At 41.0% G+C, this 13,800-nt stretch overlaps 1 protein-coding gene across 2 annotated transcripts in view; it reads left to right on the top strand.

Moving 5' to 3' along the window:
• Positions 1-13,800, top strand: part of LOC117524075 (inactive dipeptidyl peptidase 10-like) — a 643,233-nt gene that overhangs the window by 524,620 nt on the left and 104,813 nt on the right. For both annotated transcript variants that reach the window (XM_034185800.1, XM_034185801.1), the window contains exons 4-5: positions 154-248; positions 371-445. In XM_034185800.1, the coding sequence (XP_034041691.1) occupies positions 154-248; positions 371-445 (170 nt within the window). The remainder of the gene's footprint in view (positions 1-153; positions 249-370; positions 446-13,800) is intronic.

A 13,800-nucleotide genomic window follows, 5' to 3' on the forward strand; every position in this document is an offset into this window, starting at 1 on the left:
CTTCACCGTATAGTGTAACCAGGATTTCTACATCAGACAACTTTTAATTTGTGTGTAAGTTTTATTTGGTGGGGGAATGTGACATGGAGGGGGGGGCTCAATTTTCTTCACTCATAAGTTGTTTTCTTCTCATTTCCTGTCATCCCTGAATAGATTCTGAAGTCCTCTACAGAAACAGTGATGGTCACGTCATCAAGTTTAACATCCTCACAAACGAAACAGAAATTGTTCTGACAAACACAACCTTTGTAAGTAGATGGTGTCTCCAAGTTTGTGTGTGTGTGCATTGTTCTGTCATTTCTTTTGCAAACATGTGACTAGTGTATTTATTGGTGTGTCTATGAAATCAATCTAATTGATTTTCCACTAGATAAATTTCAACGTTGCCAAGTATTCTGTCTCCGCTGACTTGAAATACGTCCTCTTCACTTATGATGTGAAACAGGTAAGGTGCACAATTATTCTTGTATTTTGAAACTTCAAACAATATTCAGAATTTTGTTTTCATAGTACAGTCGGGGGAGTTTACATGTTCCCATATTGTTTGTGTGGGTTTCCTCCGGGTGATCCAACTTCCTCCCACATCCAAAGACATACAGGTTAAGTGGACTAGAAACTTTAAATTGTCTGTAGGTGTGCGTGCGAGTGTGTGTTTGTCTACATGTGGCCCTGCGACAGACTGGCGTCCTGGCTAGGGTGTACCCCACCTCATGCCCTATGACTGCTGGGATAGGCTCGCGGCCCCTGTGATCCTTAATTGGAGCAAGCAGTTGAAGATGAGTGAGTAAGTGAGTAGTCAGGTTCATACATATTTGGACATTGACACATTTATTATAATTTTGCCTCTGTGCATCACGACTATGGAGTTAAAATGAAATGATCCAGATGTGCTTGCCATGCTGACATTGAGCACTAATTCAAGGGGTTTCACAAGAGCATTGCATTAATTAATTTACAAATTCCAGCCATTTTTTTTACACAGCCCTTCTCTTTACAGAGGCCATAATTGGACAGACAAAGTATCAGGGGTGTGAAATGAAAATAGTGAAATCCAAAGAAAATTTGCAGGGGGTCTGGGGGGTGTAGGTCCCTGGGGCCCCAGAAAATAAATTACTTTTTTATCTAATGACACATTTTCAGCATGTCCTGGAAGAATAAATCTCAAAACTAGAGCATGCTTGTATTGAAATGATCCTACATTCAACCTTTCATTTGAACTGTCAATGATCAAGTTGAAATAACAGAATATGTCATGGAAGTAGGACCTGGAAGGATTTTCCTTTGAATTGTAAACCAAATTATGCATCAACTCAGAACAATTAAACTACATGAAATTCATGAAGACTGAAAAGACTGTTAAAGCATTTCAAAAACCACAGCTAAAGCTTGTAGAATATTTTGAAAATCATGGTAACATGTCAATAACATACCTTATAGTAAAAAAGCCACATATTCTTGTGTAAATTTCTGTAAATCCACTCAAAGCCACAGTGTCTTTTTCCCATGAAAAAAGTCTACATTAATAAAAACTCATTTAAATTCTTGTGTAAATTAATGTTAATCCATTCAAAACCACAGTCTTTTTTTCCAATGAAAGAAAGTCTAGATTAATGAAAAAAAAGTCACACAATCCTAAAATCCTGTTTGAACAGCACAATGTTTATTTTCCAGAGAGAAAAAAAATCTTACTGTCTTTCCTGACAGCACAGTTTGCTTTTCCCGTTTCTTTTATATTTCAGGTGTGTTCATGAAGCCAGCGACAATTCCACGGATTCTTGTCCTTATCAAACTTTTTCAAGCCGCCTTTCTCACCATCTCCCCTCTGTCTGATGTCACTCTGTGAGACAGACATGCTGCACTATTCTTTTAAAAACTTGAGGCCTCTAAAAGTTTGCAATGTCCACATGCTACGTTTAGCTTAAGCTTTGCGCATGAGCCACACAGCGTCTCCGCAGCAACCAACCAGTCCCGCTTTATGACAACTGTCATAACAACCAGGCTTTGAGCAGCATTTTTCCTCTGCGAAGTTCTGCGGATCCACGGAAACTGATTTGTATCTTTAACACACAGATCAGTGTCCACGGACTTATAAAACTTGCACGATGTCGTAAAAAAAAAGAACGCTTTGCGATAAGCATTTTAAAAACTCAGTGTCGATCACAATTAAAGAGTACAACACTAGCACCCCCCATGAGGAAATCCACGGAATTTCTGGATCCGCTGAGTTTTTACAGCCCTTATAACAGGGCTGTAAGTAAAGTTTATTTCTGTAGCACTTTTCAAGATAAAATCACAAAGTGCTTTACAGGAATTTAAGAACACAGACATAAAAATGCAGAAATGAAAAGCAGCAATAACACAAAACTGGTTAAAAGCAAGTATGTACAAATACGTCTTGAGCTTCTCCTTAAATGTTCCAACAGAGTCCACAGAACGTAGGTGTAGTGGCAGTGCATTCCACAGTTTGTGTGCCACAAACTCAAATGCACAGGCTCCTTTGGTCTTCAGCCTTGACCTTGGTACAACCAACAGGTTCTGGTCCAAGGACCTCAGAGACCTGCTTGTCACATACGGGTTCAAGAGTTCACTGACGTAAAGTGGCATTTGATTGAGCAAAGGTCTAAAAGTCATCACCAGTATTTTAAATTGCAGTCTGAACTCAATTGGGAGCCAATGCAAAGAGGACAGAATGGGTGTTACATCAGACCACTTAGATGACCTTGTAAGGAGCCACATTCTGAACCATTGTAAGCGGTCCAGCGAAGATGTCAAGATGTGAATAAATAAAAGTATGAATTATCTGTTCTCGCTCAGCTTCAGACACAATGTTTCTAAGGTGGGTAATAGCATAGTGTAGTATAAGGATTATTGGGGAAAAAATCATCACTTTTATGACTTATACTCCAGAAAATATGGTAAATATCAGTAAGTTCAAAAATAACTTTTATGCATGGATGTTATTATCACTGATACTGCTCATATAATGTATTTTTTTTCTTTTTTATGTTCTGTGTGTTGGATGTGGAACAATTTCTGAATTTTTATATTTAGGAAATTCTCACATCCCAGTTTGTGTGGAAAGCAACATTTTCCTGTCAAGCAACATGCTGTGTGAATCTAAATTATGACAAGAATGTCACTATGTTAAATCCAGAATGTAAGCACACACGAGATGGGAGTGGTGGGTGAGGAGCTCGGAAATCTGACTGTCTGGCTGTTGGTTTTCCGATGTAATAATGGTGTTGGTCTGTCAAATTTGAATTCATACCGTGTCAGATTTCTGCTGTACTGCAGACTTCACTGTGAATATAGCAACTCAAAAACCATTTTTACAAACATATGACATATGAGTGAAAACACCTCAAATGCATCCCTTCTTTAATATTATTCTGTCCATTCTGTTGTACAGAAAACTTTAGCCCATAAAGACATGTTATGAAGAAATAGATTGTCAGAGTTGAATAAGTCTGGGCTATAGTCCTTGTGTGATTAACTCATTTTGAGGAGTGCCGGGGTCAGGGCGTGATTAAAAATTCAAGTGTGGCCCATCTGCGATTGGCAGCTCAAATTCATTCACTAATGGAGGAGTGTGCCAAACCTGAACCATAATTACCATCTTTCCATCAGAAAAAGAGGAGATGCAAAAATGAGATATGCAAATTATGGCCTCTATTCTGGAAGGGATCAACCATGAGGATTAGTGACAAGGCTATTAATCAGACCTTATTAGCATACGAGGTCTGTTAGAAAAGTATCCGACCTTTTTATTTTTTTCAAAAACCTGATGGATTTGAATCACGTGTGCTTGCATGAGCCAACCTTGAACCTTCGTGCGCATGCGTGATTTTTTTCACGTCTGTCGGTTGCGTCATTTGCTTGTAAGCAGCCTTTGTGTGAGGATGGGTGGAGTCTCTCCTCGTTTTTTCTTTGCAAGGAAATGGTGGAATGACTGGAGCAGCGTGACTGCATCAAATTTTGCCACAAACTGGGCGACAGCCAGGTGGAAACCATTTGGATTATTCAGATGGCTTTCGGTGACGATCCTCTGGGCATCACACAGATTAAGGAGTGGTACAACCGGTTTAAAGACGGCCGCACAACGGTGGAGGGCGTCCCGCGCTCCGATCGGCCATCAACACGCTGAAACGACCGGATCATTTCCAAAGTGAACTCTGTGGTGATGTGGGACCGTCGTGCCATGAAAAGAGTGGTGGCGAAATTCATCGGCACGAAGCTGATGGCGCAGCAACAGCGCCTCCGTGATGAAGTGTCACAGGACATGTTGTAACATGCCCAGCTCGTCAACCATTCGGAAGATTCAGATGGCTTTCGGTGGCTTTTCAGTCGCGTGACTATCTGAGAAATTGTGGACAAGCTGGACATGTCAGGGCAAAAAAATAAAAAGGTCCGATACTTTTCTAACAGACCTCAGCGCCTCCATGTATGTAGGAATTCAAACATTGCAACAATTCTGTTGTCAGTTTTTGTCTGTTTTTATGACTGATTGTAATTTTTTGTAAAATGTAAAAAAAATATCATGCACTGATCAGCCCCTCTCATGTATGTGTGTGTGTGTGTGTGTGTGTGTCTGGCACTCAGAGGCATGTGTAGCACTTGTTGCTCACCTTGACACTATTCACTACAAATGTCACTACTCACCACAAACATATCACACAATGCTACACAGTTGTGGAAATTCGCACAGTGTGACAAGTGTTGCCACTAAACTCCACTCATCTTGTGGTCGACCTTTAAACACCACTCGTTCTCCACACATGCCACACCACGTACAGGGTGTCTGTGTGACAGGAAAAGCACCAGGTTGATGAGAAACTCCAAATTCATGATAAAATGGAATAAAAAGAGACAAAGACCAGGAGGAGCAGGTGATGTACTCTATTAAACATCACTCACATGCAGTGGTCTCATGTCGTGCACCTGCTGGCAATCACTGTACTTGCAGGTGAGGATAGCATGACAGTGTTTACCATTAACATGCCACATATCCGCCTTCTGTGTGAGAGGGGCTATAGTTTGTGGATAAAATCAAATGCAGTTATGCAGAAAAAAGATCTCTTCATTTCAGTTATTATATAAAATTTTTACCCATAATACCTCTGTGTAATTGTGTTTTTGTCAAATTTGTTGTGCTTGCAGAATTGTCTCTCTGTCTCTTTCTCTCTTGCTCTCTCTCCAAAAATATATCTTATCCATGTTATCAATAGTTCCACCTTAGAATTGGAATATAATGTATAAGATATACCTACTGAATTTTCATGTGCTGGACCACCCCTGGCCAAGCGGCAGTTCACTCCCTTTTTTGAAGAAATTTCGTTAAATGCCCACTTTAAAGTTTACTAAATGACCACCCTAAAATAAATCAATTTTGTGACCCCACCACATCTTAAAAAGCAGAAAATAATGAGTTTTCACAACGTTTTTCTCGTCTCTTCCATTATCTTACCTGTGATGACATTATCAGTGTGCCCTGGCAGTGAAATTCAAATTTCTGAAAAGTTCTCTTGAGAGACTCAAGAAAACAGGAAGTGTTCAAGGACAATGCCTAGCTGTGTAAATGTTAAGACAGAATTCCATTGTGAGACAGCAGAACGTTTACTGGACATCCGCTGGAAAGCTACAAACAAGTACAGGTACAAAATAACCATCTGGAAAGTTCTCTGTCTGATGTCCAGGGATTAAGGTTCTCAGTTGCTATGTCAGTTGGGCTGCCAAAAGCCAAAATGCAAAATCAAGGCTGGACGTACGATATAAAATTTACCGTGTTCAAAATCAATTTGTAGAATAAAGTCTGTTTTGTTTTTGGCTTAAAAACTGGACCTTTAATCTAGGGGTGTTGTGTGAGGGGGCACATCCCTGCCCCACCCCCTTTCCACCTGGATTCGCCCCTGCTTTGGCGTTTGAGCACAAAGAATGGATAACATTTATTTATGTAGAAAACATGACCAGATTTACAGGTAAGAAAGTTTTATTGCATTTTTACATCATGCCATCCTCAGAAAGAGAGTTTAGACGCATGAGTGGGAAAAAGTGTTAGTTGTTAAGGCTTTGTGGCTCAGCTGTTTTAATCGAGCAGACACAGAGCGGCTCAGCTCAGAGTTATAAAGGGGAAAAAAAAAAAGCATAAAATTGTCTGTAAAGCTCAGTGCAGATGTGCTGTTGTCACCACGCTTTAAGAGCTGAGTATGAGTCATAGCTGCTGCAGAAAACTGGTTGAAAAGCTCACACCTTGGTTGCAGTGTGCAGTTCAGTCAAACCCTGACCCCCTGCCCACGGACCACGTTTAATGCTGTGATCGACCCACAATGCAAAAAATAATAGTAACACAGTGACTTGGAGAAGTAACTTTAATCTGATTACTGATTTGGAAAGATTAACGCGTTAGATTACTCGTTACTGAAGAAAGTGGTCAGATTACAGTAATGCATTACTGGCATCATTGTGTGGGTAACATCAACAGTGGGTGACCTCCAATTTCCATTTCAAGCGGTTGTTTCCAGTACGCAAGGTTCATGGCTCAAGGCCAACCCCGCACATTCTCCATGTGATGTGGAGCTGCATCAGGAAGGGCATCCGGTGTAAAACGTGCCAAATTCACATACACAACCACTTCGGATCTGCTGTGGTGATCCTGAGTGAAACGAGAGAGAAGGCAAAGTGGCTTATTTACTGATACATGCTGCTTCAAACTCATCAATCCAGGAGTTAAAAAGCACTGGAAAGAATATGGAAGATGCATCACTGGTTCATATTTTGTGTAAGTAAGCATAGCAGAGGCATGTTTTCTCTATTGCTGCCTGATAGTCAGAGCTGTGTCACTAATAACTGGAGGGTGTAAACGTTCATCGATGAAACTAATGTGCAGCCAAGTGTAGCTAGATGCATCATCGTCATGGCAATTTGATAGATTTTACCATGTTGTACAGGGTTAGGGGCACATATGTGACAATCCAAACCTTTGGTTGGTCTTTTGTTTAGTTTGCTTATAGCGACAATTTCTAAAAGGCAAGGACGAGATAAAGTTAGTCCTTTCTGATTTGCCAATGGGCTTATTTAGGTCTTCTTTGGGTTCATTTTCTAATAGCAGTTCCAGACTGTTTGCAAGACTGATTGTACGTGACTTTTTATCGTTCTTGATTTTTGTGTCTCCAGTTCACACACATGCAGCGGGTTGTGAATGAGGCTATAGATGTGTTATGTCCTTTGATCATATTGTATGAAAAACAGAAAAAAGGGGAAATTTCACACTTTTATAGTTATCTTTACAATGAAAGTGTGTTAAGAAGTTTGTTCTAGTACTCTGATGACTTTTTCACCTTTTTTCAGCATCATTATATGCAAATATTGCCGTTTCGTGCTTGTCCCACACCCAGACTTTTGATCTTCAATGATAAAAATGAATGGGAAAAACATTTTTTCTAATGTTTTAAAATCTCTCAATAAAATATCAGTAAAATAATCAAAACATAATTAGGGTATTCAATGTCATACAACTGTTTTGATTTTTTAAACAAAATGTAGTTGTCCCACACTACTGCCGTAATTTCCACCACAACACTGTAATGTCCCTTTAAACAGTTTGTGTAGTTTCTATGGAGATAAACAGTGACAGAGCACATGTATATAGCGCCAAATCACAAGAAACAGTTGCCCCAAGGCGCTTTATATTGTAAGGCAATGGTGTGGTGGAAATTACATTTACAAGGCCAATAGTGCCCGTAGTTAAAGAATCACCCTTATATGTCTGCGATGCTACGCGCACTCTGATTGGCTGATTACCGATTGGGTATTTTCCCATATGAGACCAGTTTCCATGACAATCCGTCCAAAATGTGTATTTTCTTTATAAACCAGAAGCCAAAAACGTGATTAGAAAAAACAAGTTGGACATGAATGTACTCCATAAATATCTAAATACCATCTGAAAAAAAATACACAGATTTAAAGCTTACCAGCTAAGGTCCGGACAATCTGTTAGCAAGTTCTTCATAGAGGTGAAGTGAACAAGTTGGACTATGAGCTGTCGTCATATTTGGGCGATACTGTAAGTTTGCATGTTATATATATATATAAAAAGCCATATAATAAATTATTAGCCTCACTTGCTTGGTCTGTACAGGGATAGACCTGTGTTTTTCCCCATGCAGACTGAGCAAGGGAGGTTAATAATCTAATATTATGACAGCAGAGACCATAGGACAGTCAAGTAAGAATGAAATTAAGGATGGAGTGTACAAGCAGATGTCCATAATGCCATTTTAAGCTTTTAAAACATTTGTATAGCGCTTTTCCATCTGCATCAGACGCTCAAATCACTTTACAATAATGCTTCACATTCACCCTGATGTCAGGGTGCTGCCATACAAGGCTCTCACTACACCTTGCTCAAGATCTTTAATCCCCTATTAGTGATTTTCCAGTCAGGCTGGGATTTGAACAAGGATCTTCTGGTCTCAAGCCCAGTGACTTAACCACTAGACCATCACATTTCATACTGAATTATGCAATGAAATGTGATGTCAGATAATTGAATCAAGATAGAGCACATATAAAGAGAAATGAACAGGCCCCAAAATATACCCTAGCAGAACTCCACGTTATCAGGCCTGAAAAAAAAGCCAGAGGTGTTTGTTGTGTGTACATTTGGTGACTGCACTGCGTAAATGTACTGCATTTATATAGCAGTTTTCCATCTGTATCAGACATTCAAAGCGCTTTACAATTATGCCTCACATTCACCCAAACACACCAATGTCAGAGTGCGGCCATGCAAGGCACTCACTACACACCGGGAGCAAGTTGGGGATTAAGGACCTTGCCCAAGGGCCCTTAGTGATTTTCTGGTCAGCCTGGGATTTGAACAGAGGATCCCCTGGTCTCAAGCACAACTCTTACCCACTAGGCCATCACCTCCCTCAATGTTTTCTTGATTTTCATTTAGGCCACTGTTAACAGATTGCACACCATCTGCACGAGGAAAGCATCCCAGAGGAGTCCCAAATATGTGTCTCACATTACTGCTGAGGCGCTCCACTCAGGAATACAGCCAGCACGTTTTTTTCTACATGTGATGGGAGTGACAGGTAGTAAAACTAGACAGAAAAATCATTTTAACATTATACTGGCAACATCTTTTGCTGGAGTCCATATGCCTAGGGAAGAAGCCACAGACAAGTGTAAATTACTTAAAACCAGTTGACTAATTTAAAAAAAGTCACATGACTACTATTTGGTTACAAGACACTTGTTTCCATTTTTCAAAATCCTTAATCAAGCTCAACGAGAGGCCTGTCCGTGTATCTGGATTATTGTCAAGTTGAGTACAAAGTTGTGAGTCCAGCATAGAGAACAGATCACAAGATTGAGTTCAAAGTTCTTTATTCAGAGACAGGAATCAGCCCAGGTTCATTAACAGAAAGGTCATCCATTAGGTATTTCAGAGGGAGATGGCAGAGGGTTATCCAAAAATAAGCAGAGTTCATTAACAAGGAGTTTTCATACCCAGCCATCAATCTGAAATGGAATATCAAAATAAGGAACATTGGGACAGCTGCACACATGCTTTTTGGCATCATGTCTGTAAAATGCTAAAACCTTCCAAATTAGTGCATTACTTTAAAACTAAAACATAGCTGATATTTTCACTTGTAAAATGACAGGTGACAATTTCAATAACTTTAAAATTTTAACCATTAGTCAAAACTATCTTGCTGTGCATGATGTGATACATACTGTGATACTTCTGCAAGTCTGTGTGGTTGTGAAAATAAATATCACCCACCCCGCTCCTTTCTCTCTGGTAGCCAGCTCTCTTCTGTTAGCAGAGGCTTGGGCTCTATCTCTCATACCTGTCTTTCTGCTACAAAACATAGGCACTAGAATGTATGATTTCAGGCTTTACAAATGTGTTTAACTGTTAAGCTTTATTCACTATACCCGCAAAAGTTTTTGAACTAAATTTCGTGGAAGTTAATTGGTCCACTGATGGTTTTCAAAGTTAGCTGAAATGCTAATCAGCTAACAAAAAAGTTAGCTTTGCTAATTAGCAGTTAGTGGATTAGCAGAAATGTGCCCACCACTGTTGGCTAGCTTGTGGATGGAAACTCCATGCTTGGATGAGGTCTGCTGATCCTCAACTACCGCAAGGACAAGAGCAGGTGGGACATGCTGCTTGGTCACGAGCTTGAAAATGGAGAGGATAGGCACAGAGGCCACAGCATCCTCTTGAAGGGGCTTTTTGAAGATGGCTCATTCTATTTTCAGGACTCTGTTACTGCACCATCCTCTAATGGGGGCTCTGTTGTTGCAGCATCTTCTTGTGGGAGCTCTGTGGCCACAGCAACGTGTTGAGGAAACTCAGGATTAGACTCCAGGGACTCTGGAGGCGAAACCCTGGATTCTGATAGTGCAGCAGCACACAGAGGAGTGGACTTTGGGAGTACAGCAGTGGTGTCCTGCACAGACTGTAGTACCTGTAGCCGCAGCAGAGCTGGAGCCTGTGGCAGTGAAAGGAGCCCTGAGGAGGGCCGTGAGGAGGCCTGATGAGCTGGGGCGTGCTGTGACTGGAGATGTGGAGCATGTAGCAGCTGTGACTAAGAAAATTAAACATGAAGTAGTTTTGAGTGATGAACTGAAAAATGCAGTTTCTGTGACAGAGATGACCTACTGACAGCTGGGGTGGAGAAGACGTGCTGCTCTTCTTCCATCCCAGGAGCACTGGACAGCCGGGACCAGTGAGGTGCACTGTGTCAGCAGCAGAAGAGGAAAGGCCACTTCTGGTCAGGGGCCACAAATGCAGGAGTAGGTGAGGCAGCTGCTTGTCACCCATCTCAGAGATGATAACACATGTGGCTGCCTCCCTTTGAGCAGATAGTGGTGGCAAAGTGCACCGCATGTGTAAAATTACATTTCAGTGAAATAAAGCACACTGTAGTAACTTTTTTGGTAAAGGTTATTTCAATGTGTATCTTTAAAAATAAGGCTGACAAATGTTGCCCAATGTCAGTGAAGGGCTCATCTGGAATTTAATCAGTTTTCTTGTATCTTTGTTACTGTGCAGCCTGGCATTAGGGTTATGAAAGAGTGAAATTCAGACAAGCCACCCTCTTATTACATTTGGAGCTTTAATGCTCTGTGATCAGTCGTACATCAGGGAGGGGAGACATTTTAAGGAGTCTGGCAGAACGCTTCGTCATGAGATATACGTCTGCATTTCACTGTCGGAGCTGAAGATTTTATTACACAATATGAAATCAATGTTTTCTTGTCAACGTCCTGTTGGGAATTCATGAGTATGTTATTGAGGCTGTTAGATTGGTTTCATAAGATGGAGCGAACAAAAGGTCAGAGATTTTTCAGAAGGACAAAGTCAAACCCTTGGTGCTTTGCTACAGAGGCCGCACCAAGCTGTGAGGTGACGGCAGCAAAAGAAAAAAGGTCAGCCTCCGCTAGTCTGAAAAGCCTGTGGAAATTACTTTGAAATTAAATCTGTTGTGTAACTCCTGGAAAGCTGAGCTGACACTGAGGATTTAGGTTCTTTCTCATGATGTATGATACATGCTGCAGAGTATTTACTGTTGGATGCCCTTTAGATTGTCGCCTGAGCAATAATAATCTGAAGCTGCTTCTCGACACTGTTCTCACAGGTACATGAACTTTTTTAGCTGTTATTGAGTCTCCATTAATTTCTATGAATCTCTAAATTATCTGTTGCTTTTTTGGTACAATGTGAAACTGGTATTTGTGAAATGATTGTGTGTGTGTGTGTGTATACATACATACATACATACATACACACACACATCCCTCTCACCCCCTGTGAAGGTGGTATGTGTTAAGGTTTGTTTGCAGAGTTCAATTGTAACCAAAGCATGCAGGCAGCGTGGACACAAAGGATTATATCAACCAAGTTGATTTATTGTGACATAGTTCCAAAAAGGTGCAAATCTTTAACAGTCCCAAAATATTCCATACATACAGTACAGCAAAAATACAACAAAGGCTGCAAAGTGAAAAATCAAAAACCAGAGCCAGAAATGCAAAAAGTCTAAAACTGGAGAAAACACCAGAAACAATACTTACACATAAGGACATACAGGAACCTGGGTGACAGGAGACATACAATGACCCAGCAATAACTGACAACTGAGGAAGTGCCTAAATAACCAAACTGATTAAGGAACAGGTGTGTTGAATCAGGGGAAGGAGGAGGAGCAAGTGCACAGGAGTAGTTGACTGAACAAAATGGAGGATGGGTCAAAGGTCATGTGAAAACTCATAAAAAGTGATCAGAATTAAATAGAATCTGCAGGTGAGTTGAACATAAAATATACAGAAAAGCTAAACCAGGAGCAAAGGTGCACATAAAGTAACTACAGAAAACAGAGAAAATAAGAAAACAAGCAATTTAACAAAATCACAGTGAAAACTGAGCAATAACCAGAATGAATTACATAACCAAAACTAGAGAGGAACTCAAACCAGTGAGGGAGTGTAACAGAAAACTAAGACAGGACATGAGAACAGCACACAAAACCATTGCAAATAAAACTCAAAAGTGCACTAACAGGGGAAAATCCCAACAGTATGTGTGTTCCTAGGACTGCACTCTTCTGGACAGAGACATCCAGAAGTTATATATATATATGAGGTCTGTTAGAAAAGTAACAGACCTTTTTATTTTATGCAAAAAATATATGGATTTGATTCATATGTTTTTACATCAGCCAAGCTTGAACCTTCATGCGTATGCGTGAGTTTTTTCACGCCTGTCAGTTGCGTCATTCGCCTGTGGGCAGGCTTTGAGTGAGCACTGGTCCACCCCCCTCGTCGGATTTTTATGGTCAGGGAAATGGCGGAATGATTTGGGCTTTGCTCCATCAGAATTTTTTCAGAAACTGTTAGAGACAGGCAGCTGGAAACCATTCGGAAAATTCATTTGGCTTTCAGTGAAAATCTTTTGGGCTTCACAGAGATTAAGGAGTGTTACTACCGCTTTAAGGACGGCCCACAATGGTGCACGGTGCGCCATGCCCCCCGAGCCGTGATCGACAGGCAGAAACGACCATTTCATTTCTAAATGGATGGCTGTATGGCTCTGGGACCATCGTGTGCAATTTCTCTGGTTATCACAAGAGCTGGACATCAGCCATTTTCTGGCAGATTTCACTTTTAACAAGAGATTTTGTCATGGAAAGCCGCGCGGAGACTTTGCACGTCACGACGGATTCGCTGATGGAGCGAGACAAAGAACACCTCCGTTTTGGAGTGTCAGAGGACAAGTTGGGACATGCCTATCTTGACTTTGAGTGGCTTACCAGTCGAGTGAGTATAAGAGAAATTGTGGAGAGCTGGGCATGTCCCAACTTGTCCTCTGACACTCCAAAACAGAGGTGTTCTTTGTCTCGCTCCATCAACGGCTCTGTCATGATGCGCGAAGCCTCTGAGCGGCTTTCCATGACAAAATCTCTTGTTAAAAGTGAAATCTGCGGGAAAATGGCTGATGTCCAGCTCTTGTGATAACCAGAGAAATTGCACACGATGGTCCCGAAGCCATACAGCCATCCATTTAGAAATGAAATGGTCGTTTCTGCCTGTCGATTGCGGCTCGGAGCGCGGCGCGCCATGCGCCATTGTGGATCGTCCTTAAAGCGGTAGTAACACTCCTTAATCTCTGTGAAGCCCAAAAAATTTTCACTGAAAGCCAAATGAATTTTCCGAATGGTTTCCAGCTGCCTGTCTGTAACAGTTTCTGAAAAAATTCTGATGGAGCAAAGCCCAAAT

The sequence above is a fragment of the Thalassophryne amazonica genome, chromosome 14, assembly GCF_902500255.1.
Source record: "Thalassophryne amazonica chromosome 14, fThaAma1.1, whole genome shotgun sequence".
Lineage (NCBI taxonomy): Eukaryota > Metazoa > Chordata > Actinopteri > Batrachoidiformes > Batrachoididae > Thalassophryne > Thalassophryne amazonica.